General features: G+C 52.0%; 1 protein-coding gene across 2 annotated transcripts in view; it reads left to right on the top strand.

Annotated features, from left to right (window-relative positions):
* The window catches only part of CAP1 (cyclase associated actin cytoskeleton regulatory protein 1), a 98,324-nt gene that overhangs the window by 21,141 nt on the left and 64,167 nt on the right, over window positions 1-13,016 (top strand). For both annotated transcript variants that reach the window (XM_075336208.1, XM_075336209.1), the window contains exons 6-8: window positions 6,244-6,329; window positions 6,422-6,527; window positions 6,636-6,831. In XM_075336208.1, coding sequence (XP_075192323.1) covers window positions 6,244-6,329; window positions 6,422-6,527; window positions 6,636-6,831 — 388 coding nt within the window. The remainder of the gene's footprint in view (window positions 1-6,243; window positions 6,330-6,421; window positions 6,528-6,635; window positions 6,832-13,016) is intronic.

Below are 13,016 nucleotides of genomic sequence, written 5' to 3'. Positions count from 1 at the left end.
TTTGTCACATCGTTCCTCCTTACAAGCGGCCGTTAGAACCCTGGGATCTGAACAGGGTGCTGATGGTTCTTCAGAAACCACCATTCGAGCCAATGAGGGATATTTCTCTCTCACGCCTTTCGCAGAAAGTGGTTTTCCTAGTAGCAGTCACTTCTCTTCGGAGAGTGTCTGAGCTAGCAGCATTGTCGTGCAAGGCCCCTTTCCTGGTGTTTCACCAGGACAAGGTGGTTCTGCGTCCGGTTCCTGAATTTCTCCCCAAGGTGGTATCCCCCTTTCATCTCAATCAGGATATCTCCTTACCCTCTTTTTGTCCTCATCCAGTTCACCAATGTGAAAAGGATTTGCACTTGTTAGATCTGGTGAGAGCACTCAGACTCTACATTTCTCGTACGGCGCTGCTCGGATGCACTCTTTGTCCTTGTCGCTGGCCAGCGTAAAGGGTCACAGGCTTCCAAATCAACCCTGGCTCGGTGGATCAAGGAGCCAATTCTCGAAGCTTACCGTTCTGCTGGGCTTCCGGTTCCCTCAGGGCTGAAGGCCCATTCTACCAGAGCCGTGGGCGCGTCCTGGGCTTTGAGGCACCAGGCTACGGCTCAGCAGGTGTGTCAGGCGGCTACCTGGTCGAGCCTGCACACTTTCACGAAGCACTATCAGGTGCATACCTATGCTTCGGCGGATGCCAGCCTAGGTAGACGAGTCCTTCAGGCGGCGGTTGCCCACCTGTAGGAAGGGGCCGTTTTACGGTTCTATTACGAGGTATTATTTACCCACCCAGGGACTGCTTTTGGACGTCCCAATTGTCTGGGTCTCCCAATGGAGCGACAAAGAAGAAGGGAATTTTGTTTACTTACCGTAAATTCCTTTTCTTCTAGCTCCAATTGGGAGACCCAGCACCCGCCCCTGTTTTTTTGTGTACACATGTTGTTCATGTTGAATGGTTTCAGTTCTCCGATATTCCTTCGGATTGAATTTACTTTAAACCAGTTTATAATTTTTTTCCTCCTTCTTGCTTTTGCACCAAAACTGAGGAGCCCATAGGAGCACGGGGGGTGTATAGGCAGAAGGGGAGGGGCTTTACACTTTTAGTGTAATACTTTGTGCGGCCTCCGGAGGCATAGCCTATACACCCAATTGTCTGGGTCTCCCAATTGGAGCTAGAAGAAAAGGAATTTACGGTAAGTAAACAAAATTCCCTTCTTTTCAGGCGGTGAGCACTCTGAAGGCAGAAGGAGTGGTCATCCCTGTTCCCCCTCAAGAACGGGGTCGCGGTTTTTACTCCAACTTGTTTGTGGTGCCAAAAAAGGACGGATCATTCCGCCCCGTTCTGGACCTCAAACTGCTCAACAGGCATGTGAAAACCAGACGGTTCCGGATGGAATCTCTCCGCTCAGTCATCGCCTCAATGTCCCAAGGAGACTTCCTAGCATCGATCGACATCAGGGATGCTTATCTCCACGTGCCGATTGCACCAGAGCATCAGCGCTTCCTGCGTTTCGCCATCGGAGACGAACACCTTCAGTTCGTGGCTCTCCCTTTCGGCCTGGCGACAGCCCCACGGGTCTTCACCAAGGTCATGGCAACAGTGGTGGCAGTCCTACACTCTCAGGGACACTCGGTGATCCCTTATTTAGACGATCTTCTAGTCAAGGCACCCTCCCGGGTGGCATGCCAACACAGCCTGAACACGGCTCTGGAGACTCTCCAGAGGTTCGGGTGGATCATCAATTTCCCAAAGTCAAAATTGACTCCGGCCCAATCGCTAACTTACCTCGGGATGGAGTTTCATACTCTCTCAGCGATAGTGAAGCTCCCGCTGGACAAACAGCGTTCACTACAGACAGGGGTGCAATCTCTCCTTCGAGCCCAGTCGCACCCCTTGAGGCGCCTCATGCACTTCCTAGGGAAGATGGTGGCAGCAATGGAGGCAGTTCCATTTGCCCAGTTTCATCTACGTCCACTCCAATGGGACATTCTCCGCAAATGGGACAGGAGATCGACGTCACTCGACCAGAACGTCTCCCTTTCTCGAGCGGCCAAAGCCTCTCTTCAGTGGTGGCTTCTTCCCACCTCTCTGTCGACAGGAAAATCCTTTCTGCCCCCATCCTGGGCTGTGGTCACGACGGACGCGAGTCTGTCGGGGTGGGGAGCAGTATTCCTCCACCACAGGGCCCAGGGCACATGGACTCAAACGGAGTCCTCCCTTCAGATCAATGTTCTGGAGATAAGGGCAGTGTATCTAGCCTTAAAGGCTTTCCAACCGTGGCTGGGAGGCAGGCAGATCCGAATTCAGTCGGACAATGCCACGGCGGTGGCGTACATCAACCACCAAGGGGGGCACACGCAGTCGCCAAGCCTTCCAAGAAGTGCGGCGGATTCTGCTGTGGGTGGAAGCCACAGCATCCACCATCTCCGCAGTTCACATACCGGGCGTAGAAAACTGGGAAGCAGACTTTCTCAGTCGCCAGGGCATGGACGCAGGGGAATGGTCTCTTCACCCGGACGTGTTTCAAGAGATCTGTTGCCGCTGGGGAACACCGGACGTCGACCTAATGGCGTCTCGGCACAACAACAAAGTCCCGGCATTCATGGCACGGTCTCAAGATCACAGAGCTCTGGCGGCAGACGTGTTAGTTCAGGATTGGTCGCAGTTTCGACTGCCTTATGTATTTCCTCGTCTGGCACTGCTGCCCAGAGTGTTACGCAAGATCAGGTCCGACTGCCGCCGCGCCATCCTCATCGCCCCAGACTGGCCGAGGAGGTCGTGGTACCCGGATCTGTGGCATCTCACGGTGGGTCAACCGTGGGCACTACCAGACCGACCAGATTTGCTGTCCCAAGGGCCATTTTTCCATCTGAATTCTGCGGCCCTCAACCTGACTGTGTGGCCATTGAGTCCTGGATCCTAGCGTCTTCAGGGTTATCTCAAGAGGTCATTGCCACTATGAGACAGGCCAGGAAACCAACGTCCGCCAAGATCTACCACAGGACGTGGAGGATCTTTCTGTCCTGGTGCTCGGATCAGGGTTTTTCTCCCTGGCCGTTTGCCTTGCCCACTTTTCTCTCTTTCCTTCAATCCGGAATGGACAAGGGTTTGTCTCTCGGCTCTCTCAAGGGACAAGTATCGGCGCTTTCCGTGTTTTTTCAAAAGCGTCTAGCCAGGCTTCCGCAGGTACGCACGTTCCTGCAGGGAGTTTGCCACATAGTCCCACCTTACAAGCGTCCGCTAGAACCCTGGGATCTTAACAGGGTGCTAACGGCTCTTCAGAAACCACCTTTCGAGCCGATGAGGGATGTCTCTCTATCACGCCTTTCGCAGAAGGTGGTCTTCCTAGTGGCAGTCACATCACTTCGGAGAGTGTCTGAGCTAGCAGCGCTGTCATGCAAAGCCCCCTTCCTGGTGTTTCACCAGGATAAGGTGGTTCTGCGTCCGGTCCCGGAATTTCTTCCTAAGGTGGTATCCCCTTTTCATCTCAATCAGGATATTTCCTTACCTTCCTTTTGTCCTAATCCAGTTCACCAATGTGAAAAGGATTTGCACTTGTTAGATCTCGTGAGAGCACTCAGGCTCTACATCTCTCGTACGGCGCCCCTGTGCCGTTCTGATGCGCTCTTTGTCCTTGTCGCTGGCCAGCGTAAAGGGTCGCAGGCTTCCAAGTCAACCTTGGCTTGGTGGATCAAGGAAACTATTCTGGAAGCTTACCGTTCCTCTGGGCCTCCGATTCCGTCAGGGCTAAACGCCCATTCTACCAGAGCCGTGGGTGCGTCCTGGGCATTGCGGCATCGGGCTACGGCTCAGCAGGTATGTCAGGCGGCTACCTGGTCGAGTCTGCACACTTTCACGAAGCACTATCAGGTGCATACCTATGCTTCGGCAGATGCCAGCCTAGGTAGGCGAGTCCTTCAGGCGGCGGTTGCCCACCTGTAAGAGGGGGCCGTTTTACGGCTCTTGTTATCGAGGTATTCTTTTACCCACCCAGGGACTGCTTTTGGACGTCCCAATTGTCTGGGTCTCCCAATGGAGCGACAAAGAAGGGAATTTTGTTTTACTTATCGTAAATTCCTTTTCTTCTAGCTCCAATTGGGAGACCCAGCACCCGCCCCTGTTCCCTTCGGGCTGTTGTTCTTTTGTGTACACATGTTGTTCAAATTGTTATTTGGTTCATGGTTTCAGTTCTCCGAACCTCCTTCGGATTGAGTTTTACCTTAGACCAATTTATAAGTTTCCTCCTTCCTGCTTTGGCACCAAAACTGATGGGCCCGTGATGCACGGGAGGGTGTATAGGCAGAGGGGAGGGGTTACACTTTTTAAAGTGTAATGCTTTGTGTGGCCTCCGGAGGCAGTAGCTATACACCCCAATTGTCTGGGTCTCCCAATTGGAGCTAGAAGAAAAGGAATTTACGGTAAGTAAACAAAATTCCCTTCTTTTTGTAAGGCAAGATGTAGATTTGAATTGCACCATTCATTTTACCATAAATTGTAAGGTGTTAAAAAAAAAAAAAGAAAAATTTTACACCATAGTTTGCATGCCGTTCCTTGTACAGTAAAAATTACCTGGTGACATTATTCTTCAGATCAGTAGGATTTATGGAGGTAGCAAACATTTTTATATTGAAGTTGGTTTTTGTCCCCCTGCCATGTATTTATTTTATTAGCTTAAAGGGAACCTATCACCACTTTTTTGGCCTATATGCTGCGGCAACCACCACTGGGCTCTTATATACAGCATTCTAAGGCTATGTGCGCACGTTGCGTACTGGCCCTGCAGAAATTTCTGCAGCGATTTGAACAGTACACGTGCGCCTCAAATCGCTACAGAAACAGCCGATTTCATGCGCTCTGCATGTAGCCCCTCCCAGCCCCTCCCATAGACAGAGCAGGGACTGCATGCAGAGCGCACGAAAAGTGACATGTCACTTCTTAAAACGCGCGCTTCGGGCAGCAGCCGAAGCGCTGCGCTCTAATACGCCACGTGCGCACATCTCCTGCACAATCTCCATAGATTATGCAAGGGACGCAGTTACGCTGCGGTGCAGATCGCAGCGTAACTGCATGCAATTATGCAACGTGCGCACATAGCCTAACATGCTGTATAAAAGAGCCCAGGCTGCTGTGTAGAACATAAACACTTTATAATACTCACCTAACGGTCGCTCCAGTGCACAACAGTCTGATGGGTGGCGCCGTTCTCCGGTGCCTTCTCTTTCGGCCATCTTGGTCTTCCTTATTCTGAAGCCACGGTGCATGACGCATCCTACGTCATACACACGCGTCGGCAATGAGGTCCTGTGCACTTATATAGTGTTGGGCAGCCCACCTAGTCTAATGGTATGGGTGTCACTAATAGACTGTAAGCCAAACACACTGCACCTACATGTGTGAATGGCGCCCCATCCATGTTTTGCACCTGTGATGCCTCCCTCTTTATTGGGGGGCTTTGCTGTATCCTGCCAGTGCTGTAGACCCTTTAGCCTGGGCAGGTTAAAACTGTTGCCTTAGGCTGCTTTCACACATCCGGTTTGAGCAGTGCGGCTCAATCCGGCTGTGAAGCCTATGCAACGGATGCGGTGAAAACACCGCATCCTTTGCATAAGTTTTTTACATGCGGCAGGTCCGGTTTTTGCCGCTTGCGGCATGCTACTGAGCATGCGCAGTGGCAAAAACCGCATGCGGCGGCCGGATGCGGTTTTTGCCGCATCCGGCATCCATAGGGATGCATTGGGAAAAGTGCCGCATCGGCCGGATGCGGCGCAATGCGGTTTTTTTTGCCGGAGCAAAAAACGTGCCAGGGAACGTTCCGGCCGCCGCATCGGCTAAATCTACCGCATGCGGCAAAAACCGGACCGAACGCAAGCCCATGCGGCACAATGCGGCACTAATTAAAGTCTATGCAGGAAAAACGCAACCGGCAGCAAAAAAAACCCGGTTGCGGTTTTCCTGCAAAGTGCCGGATTGTGCCGCATTGCAAAAGCCGGATGTGTGAAAGCAGCCTTATTGTTGCTGTAATTGTTGAAATATACACCTAGCTGCAATGGCAACGCCAGGCAGTAATTCATGTTGCCTGCAGCTCGGGCAGTATGAATCACTTGACAGCTTCCCTTAAGCTTGGGTAGAGTCTGAAATATTCTGTAATGTGTTTTTTTTTTTGTTTTTTTTTTATTGAACAATACCGTTATCCGCATTGCCACTTAACTATGGATTGATTTTCTACATTTGTGATGTTTTTTTTCTTCTCCACTTTTCAGGCTCCCAAGCCTGGTCCGTATGTGAAGGAAATGACTGATGCAGCTACGTTTTACACCAACAGAGTCTTAAAGGAATACAAAGATGTGTAAGTTATAAAAGTGATCAGCTATGTTCACAGCACTTTACACACATAGAAACACAAGTAATATATTGGTTAACATTCTGGGTTTCTGACAGTGATAAGAAACATGTTGACTGGGTCCGCTCATATCTGAGTATCTGGACCGAGCTGCAGGCCTACATCAAGGAGCATCATACAACAGGCTTAAGTTGGAGAAAGACTGTAAGTGTCATTTTAGATTTTCTTTATATTTGTACTCTTAGTAATATATTTAAAAAGTTCTTTATTTGATCACTTAAAAATTGTGTATTTTCTTTGCTTTTTCATTAGGGGCCAAAGGCTGGACCTTCTACTTCTGCACCAAGTGCTCCATGTGCCCCCAGAGCTGGGCCTCCTCCTCCACCACCTGGAGGACCACCTCCACCTCCTCCTCCAGCTCCAGCGTCAGCCTCAGCTCCAAGTGATGATTCTGAAGCTCGTTCACAACTGTTTGCACAACTTAACCAGGGAGAGAATATAACTAGAGGTAAGAAGACGGCGATTATTCTTTAAAATGTGCTGAGTGCATCAGATTGGAAGGAAATATATTAGAAATGATACTGCAACATAAGTATACAAAATGGGGGTGGGGGAAAGTGTTCCATTCATGTGCTACAAACAATATATTACTATTTCCAAGCTATAATCATCTACCATCATCCATAGCTAAAAAAAACGGATGGGGTGGTGAGGGGGAGGAACCTTAGAAGTTTACAGTATAAAGTACTACCATATTTTTCGGACTATAAGATGCACTTTTTTCTTCAGCGCTCTATTGGGAGACCCAGACGATTGGGGTATAGCTACTGCCCTCCGGAGGCCACACAAAGCACTACACTAAAAAGTGCAAGGCCCCTCCCCTTCTGGCTATACCCCCCCGTGGTATCACGGGTTCTCCAGTTTTCAAGCTTTGTGCGAAGGAGGTCAGACATCCACGCATAGCTCCACAGATTTTAGTCAGCAGTAGCTGCTGACTATTTCGGATGGAAGAAAAGAGGGCCCATATAGGGCCCCCAGCATGCTCCCTTCTCACCCGTGGATGGTGTTGTAAGGTTGAGGTACCTATTGCTGGTACGGAGGCTGGAGCCCACATGCTGCTTTCCTTCCACATCCCCCTGAGGGGCTCTGAGGAAGTGGGATCCTGCCGGCCTCAAAGCTCTGACGCCGGGCTCCATCCACAGACCCATTTGAACCTGCTGGATACGGAGCTGGAGTACCGTTCAGGGACATGGCCCTGCACCATTACAGGTACTCTGTGTCCCCGTACACACAGGCACAGCACACTCCAGACTTGCTGGGTGTGCTAGTGCGCCGGGGACAGTAAAGGGTTACAGTCACTGCAGCTTTGCTGAGTGACTTTGTGTTTTGGGAACTACCGCGCCGGACGCTCCGGGAGCGGCGGCGCGGCTGGGACTTGTAGTTCGCCGGGGACTGGGCGCCGACCGCGCTTTTACGGCGGCGGCGCTTATAAATCCAGTCCCCGGCTTCTGCGGCCTAGTGCCGCTTCGTTCCCGCCCCCTCCCTGTCACTCAGGGAAGGGGACAGACGCTGAGCATTCAGCAGCGCCGAGGGCTGGAGCCTTTTTACATGCTCCAGCCCTCTCACTGCACACTGTCGGACGCCGGATTCCCGCTCTGCCTTGGGGGCACGCCCACGGCCCGCCCCTCCTCACACGAGCTGGGGAAGAAGCCGGCAGCCATTACTGAGTCCGAGCTCGGACTTTCGGCACCAAGGCAGGACGGTGGCGATCATACACCCGCTTATAGGCGGGCGGTAAGAGGCACACATAGTGCTGACCACGATATAACTGCAGTGTGTACATGTGTTGTTTTTTACTGCATAGGTCGCTATATGCCCGCTGGGGGAGCGACACATCAGCAGCAGGAAAGCAGGTGTGCTAAGGCACAGGCTTTCTAGGCTGCTTGTATTGCACGACTGAGGTGTTCATTTGTGTTTATGCTTATATGCTATACATTGCACTGTACAGTCGCTAGTCTTAGCTATATTCTCCTGGAATGGCTAGACTACAGCAGCAGAAAACCAAGGGTGCTGGGGCACAGGTTTTTTTCTATGCTGCTTGTATTGCATGGGCTGCAGTGTGCATTTGTACTTGTGCTTGTATGCTATACATAGCACTGTATGGTCACTCTTCTGGGCCATATTCCCCGAGATGACTAGTCTACAGCAGCAGAAGAGCTGGGGTGCCAGGGCACAGGCTTCTATGCTGCTTGTTTTGCATGTGCTGCAGTGCTCATTTGTACTTGTGCTTGTATGCTATACATTGCACTGTATGGTCACTCTTCTGGGCTATATTCCCCTAGATGACTAGTATGCAGCAGCAGAAGAGCAGGGGTGCCAGGGCACAGGCTTCTATGCTGCTTGTATTGCTTGTGCTGCAGTGGTCTTTTGTACTTTATGCCTGTATGCTATACATTGCAATGTACGGTCACCAATCTTGGCTATATACTTCTAGATAGCTAGTCGGCAGCGGCAAAAAAGCAACACAGATTTCAGTGCTGTTTTTACTACATGGGATGCTGTTCATGACACCGTCCCATTGTGTGCATGCTCCCCTGTTGCACGTCGTCTGCCGGGGTCTCTAGCACTTCGTCTGCCGGGGCTCTACTAGTTGTGGCCAAAGAAACCTCCTGTCAACCCTGTCCATGGACAGGGACGGAGTAGTCATAATATAGAGACTTGCACCCATGGGCAATCTACTTGACCAAAAGGGCAGATCTTCAGGGCTTTGATACTGACATCGCTCTCAATCCGGATACACCGGGTGGTAACGCCATACGGAATGATCCTATACCGTCCATCAATGGAAGGTTGGATCTTTCTCCCTCAGCTCCCCCAGTGGAGATAGGAGACGAACAGGAGAAGTTCCTTTTCAGTATCTCACGCAGATATTGAGTATTTTTCTGGCCACGCTGACTTCAGAGAAGCAGTCCAGGAACACCACGCTTACCAGATAAGCGTCTTCTCCAAACGTTTTTAGGATACACGTTATCCCTTTTCCCCTGACGTGGTCAGCGCTGGACTCAGGGTCCAAAGGTGGATTCTCCAATCTCCAGGCTTGCATATAGAGCCATAGTTGCACTGGAGATGGGGCTTCACTTAAAGATGCCATTCACAGACAGATGGACTCTGGTTGAAATCTGTCTAGGAGGCTATCGGCGTGTCGGTTGCTCCGGCATCCACAGCCGTATTGGCAACCTAACCTTTTCAGCTGTTCTTGCGCAGCTGACCTTGAGCAGGGACATCTGTACCGCAGAGGCGTCCGTAACCCCGCAATGTCTGCACTGCGACTTACCCTGTTAATACTGTCCTAAAAGTACAGTCGAGGTTTCGGTCCTTCCCAAGCTCCGGCAGGTCCCAATTGTCCTCGTGCAAAAGGGCTACAAAACCTCAGACGGGCTCAGATTCCGGCCGGGCTCAATCTCGCCCAAGGAAGGCAGTCGGAGGAACCGCTACCAAGGCGGTCTCCTCAGGACTCTCAGCTCTCTCTCTCTCTCCGCATCCGCGGTTGATGGCAGACTCCCCCGCCTTTGGCAACATTTAGCTGCCACAGGTCACAGACCGGTGGGTGACGGACATTGTGCTCACGTGCACAGGACAGTGTTCTGTTCTCGTCCTCCGACTCCATTCTTCAGAAAGGCCCCACCTCTCCACCGAGCAGATGCCCTGCTGCAGGCGGTGGACGCTCTAAGAGCAGAAGGAGTGGTGATCCCTGTCCCCCCTCAGGAACGAGGGCGAGGGTTTGTACTCCAATCTCTTTGGGGCTCCAAAAATGGACGGTTCCTTCCGTCCTGTTCTGGTCCTGAAACTGCTCAACGAGCATGCGAACGCCAGACGGTTCCGGATGGGCTCCCTCCGATCCGTCATTGCCTCAATGTCTCGAGGAGACTTCCTTGCCTCAACAGACATCAAAGATGCCTATCTCCACGTGCCAATTGCTACGGAGCACCAACGTTTTCTACGTTTTGTGATAGGAGACGAACATCTTCAGTTCGTAGCTCTGCCATTCAGTCTGGCGACAGCCCCACGGGTGTTCACCAGACTTTCGGGTGGATTGATCCCGTACTGGGACGATCTACTCGTCAAAGCACCCTCCCTCGAGGCATGCCAACGCAGCCTGAATGTTACGCTGGAGACTCTCCAGACTTTCGGGTGGATCATCAATTTGGCAAGGTCAAATCTGTCTCCGACTCAATCACTAACGTATCTCGGCATGGAGTTTCATACTCTATCAGCCGTAGTGAAGCTTCCGCTGAACCAGCAGCGTTCACTGCAGACAGAGGTGCAGTCTCTCCTTCAAGGCCAGTCGCACCCCTTAAGGCGCCTCATGCACTTCCTAAGGAAGATGGTGGCAGCCATCGAGGCAGTTCTCTTTGCGCAGTTTCATCTGCGCCAACGGCAATGGGACATTCTCCGCCAATGGGATGGGCAGTCAACCTCCCTGGACGGGAAGTCTCCCTTTCCCTGACGGCCGAGGACTCTCTGCAATAGTGGCTTATTCCCACCTCATTGTCATAGCCCCCATCCTGGGCAGTGGTCACGACAGATACGAGTCTGTCAGGGTGGGGAGCAGTTTGTCTCCGCCACATGGCTCAGGGGACGTGGACTCAGCAGGAGTCCACCCTTCAGATCGATGTTCTGGAAATCGGGGCAGGGTATCTTACCCTATTAGCTTTCCAGAAGTGGCTAGAAAGAGAGCAGATCCGAATCCAGTCGGACATCTCCACAGCGGTGGCATACATCAACCACCAAGGAGGGACACGCAGTCAGCAGCCTTCCAGGAAGTCCGGCGAATCCTCATGTGGGTGGAGGACACAGCATCCACCATATCCGCAGTTCACATCCCGGGCGTAGAAAACTGGGAAGCAGACTTCCTCAGTCGCCAGGGCATGGACGCGGGGGAATGGTCCCTTCACCCGGACGTGTTTCAGGAAATCTGTTGCCGCTGGGGGGTGCCGGACGTCGACCTAATGGCGTCTCGGCACACCAACAAGGTCCCGGCATTTATGGCACGATCGCGCGATCACAGAGCTCTGGCGGCAGACGCCTTAGTGCAAGATTGGTCGCAGTTCCGGCTCACATATGTGTTTCCACCTCTGGCACTCTTGCCCAGAGTACTGCGCAAAAATCAGATCCGATTGCAGCCGCGTTATACTCGTCGCACCAGACTGACCGAGGAGATCGTGGTACCCGGATCTGTGGCAGCTCACGGTCGGCCGACCGGGGTCACTACCAGACCGACCAGACTTACTGTCTCAAGGGCCGTTTTCTACATCGGAATTCTGCGGCCCTGAACCTGACTGTGTGGCCTTTGTGTCCTGGATCCTAGCGTCTTCAGGATTATCCCAAGGGGTCGTTGCCACCATGAGACAGGCTAGGAAGCCCACGTCTGCTAAGATCTACCACAGAACGTGGAAGATTTTCTTAATCTGGTGCTCTACTCAGGGAGTGTCTCCCTGGCCATTTGCATTGCCTACTTTTCTTTCCTTCCTACAATAGGAGTTAGAAAAGGGCTTGTCGCTAGACTCCCTCAAAGGGCAAGTCTCAGCACTATCCGTGTTTTTTCAGAAGCGTCTAGCACGTCTTTCTAAGGTGCGCACGTTCCCGCAGGGGGTTTGTCATATCGTACCCCCGTACAAGCGGCCGTTAGATCCATGGGATCGGAACAGGGCTCTAGTTCCTCTCCAGAAGCCGCTTTCGAGCCTCTGAAGGAAGTTTCCTTTTCTCGCCTGTCACAGACGGTGGCGTTTCTCGTTGCGATCACATCGCTTCGGCGAGTGTCTGAGCTGGCAGCTCTGTCATCCAAGGCTCCCTTCCTGGTGTTTCACCAGGACAAGGTAGTGCTGCGCATCATTCCGGAGTTTCTCCCTAAGGTCGTATCCTCGTTTCATCTTAATCAGGATATCTCCTTACCGTCCTTTTGCACTCATCCGGTTCACCGGTATGAGAATGTTTACGTTTGCTAGATCTGGTGAGAGCACTCAGAATCTACATTTCCCGCACGGCGCCCATACGCCGTTCCGATGCCCTTGTCGCTGGTACGCGCAAGAGGTTGCAGGCTTCTAAAGCCACCCTGGCTCGATGGATCAAAGAACCAATTCTGGAAGCCTACCGTTCTGCAGGGCTTCCGGTTCTTTCAGGGCTGAAAGCCCATTCAACCAGAGCCGTGGGTGCGTCCTGGGCGCTACGACACCAGGCTTCGGCTCAACAGGTGTGCCAGGCAGCTACCTGGTCGAGTCTGCACACTTTCACCAAACATTATCAGGTGCATACCTATGCTTCGGCGGATGCCAGCTTAGGTAGAAGAGTCCTGCAGGCGGCAGTGACATCCCCGTAGGGGAGGGCTGTTTTGCAGCTCTAACATGAGGTATCTCTTTACCCACCCAGGGACAGCTTTTGGACGTCCCAATCGTCTGGGTCTCCCAATAGAGCGCTGAAGAAGAAGGGAATTTTGTTACTTACCGTAAATTCCTTTTCTTCTAGCTCTTATTGGGAGACCCAGCACCCGCCCTGTTGTCCTTCGGGATTTCTTGGTTGTTTGCGGGTACACATGTTGTTCATGTTGAACGGTTTTTCAGTTCTCCGACGTTATTCGGAGTTAATTTGTTTAAACCAGTTATTGGCTTCCTCCTTCTTGCTTTGGCACTAAAACTG

The sequence above is a fragment of the Anomaloglossus baeobatrachus genome, chromosome 2, assembly GCF_048569485.1.
Source record: "Anomaloglossus baeobatrachus isolate aAnoBae1 chromosome 2, aAnoBae1.hap1, whole genome shotgun sequence".
NCBI classification, from domain to species: Eukaryota; Metazoa; Chordata; class Amphibia; order Anura; family Aromobatidae; genus Anomaloglossus; species Anomaloglossus baeobatrachus.
Note: the sequence above shows the minus strand (reverse complement) of the source record. Positions and strands in the feature narration are given on the sequence as shown.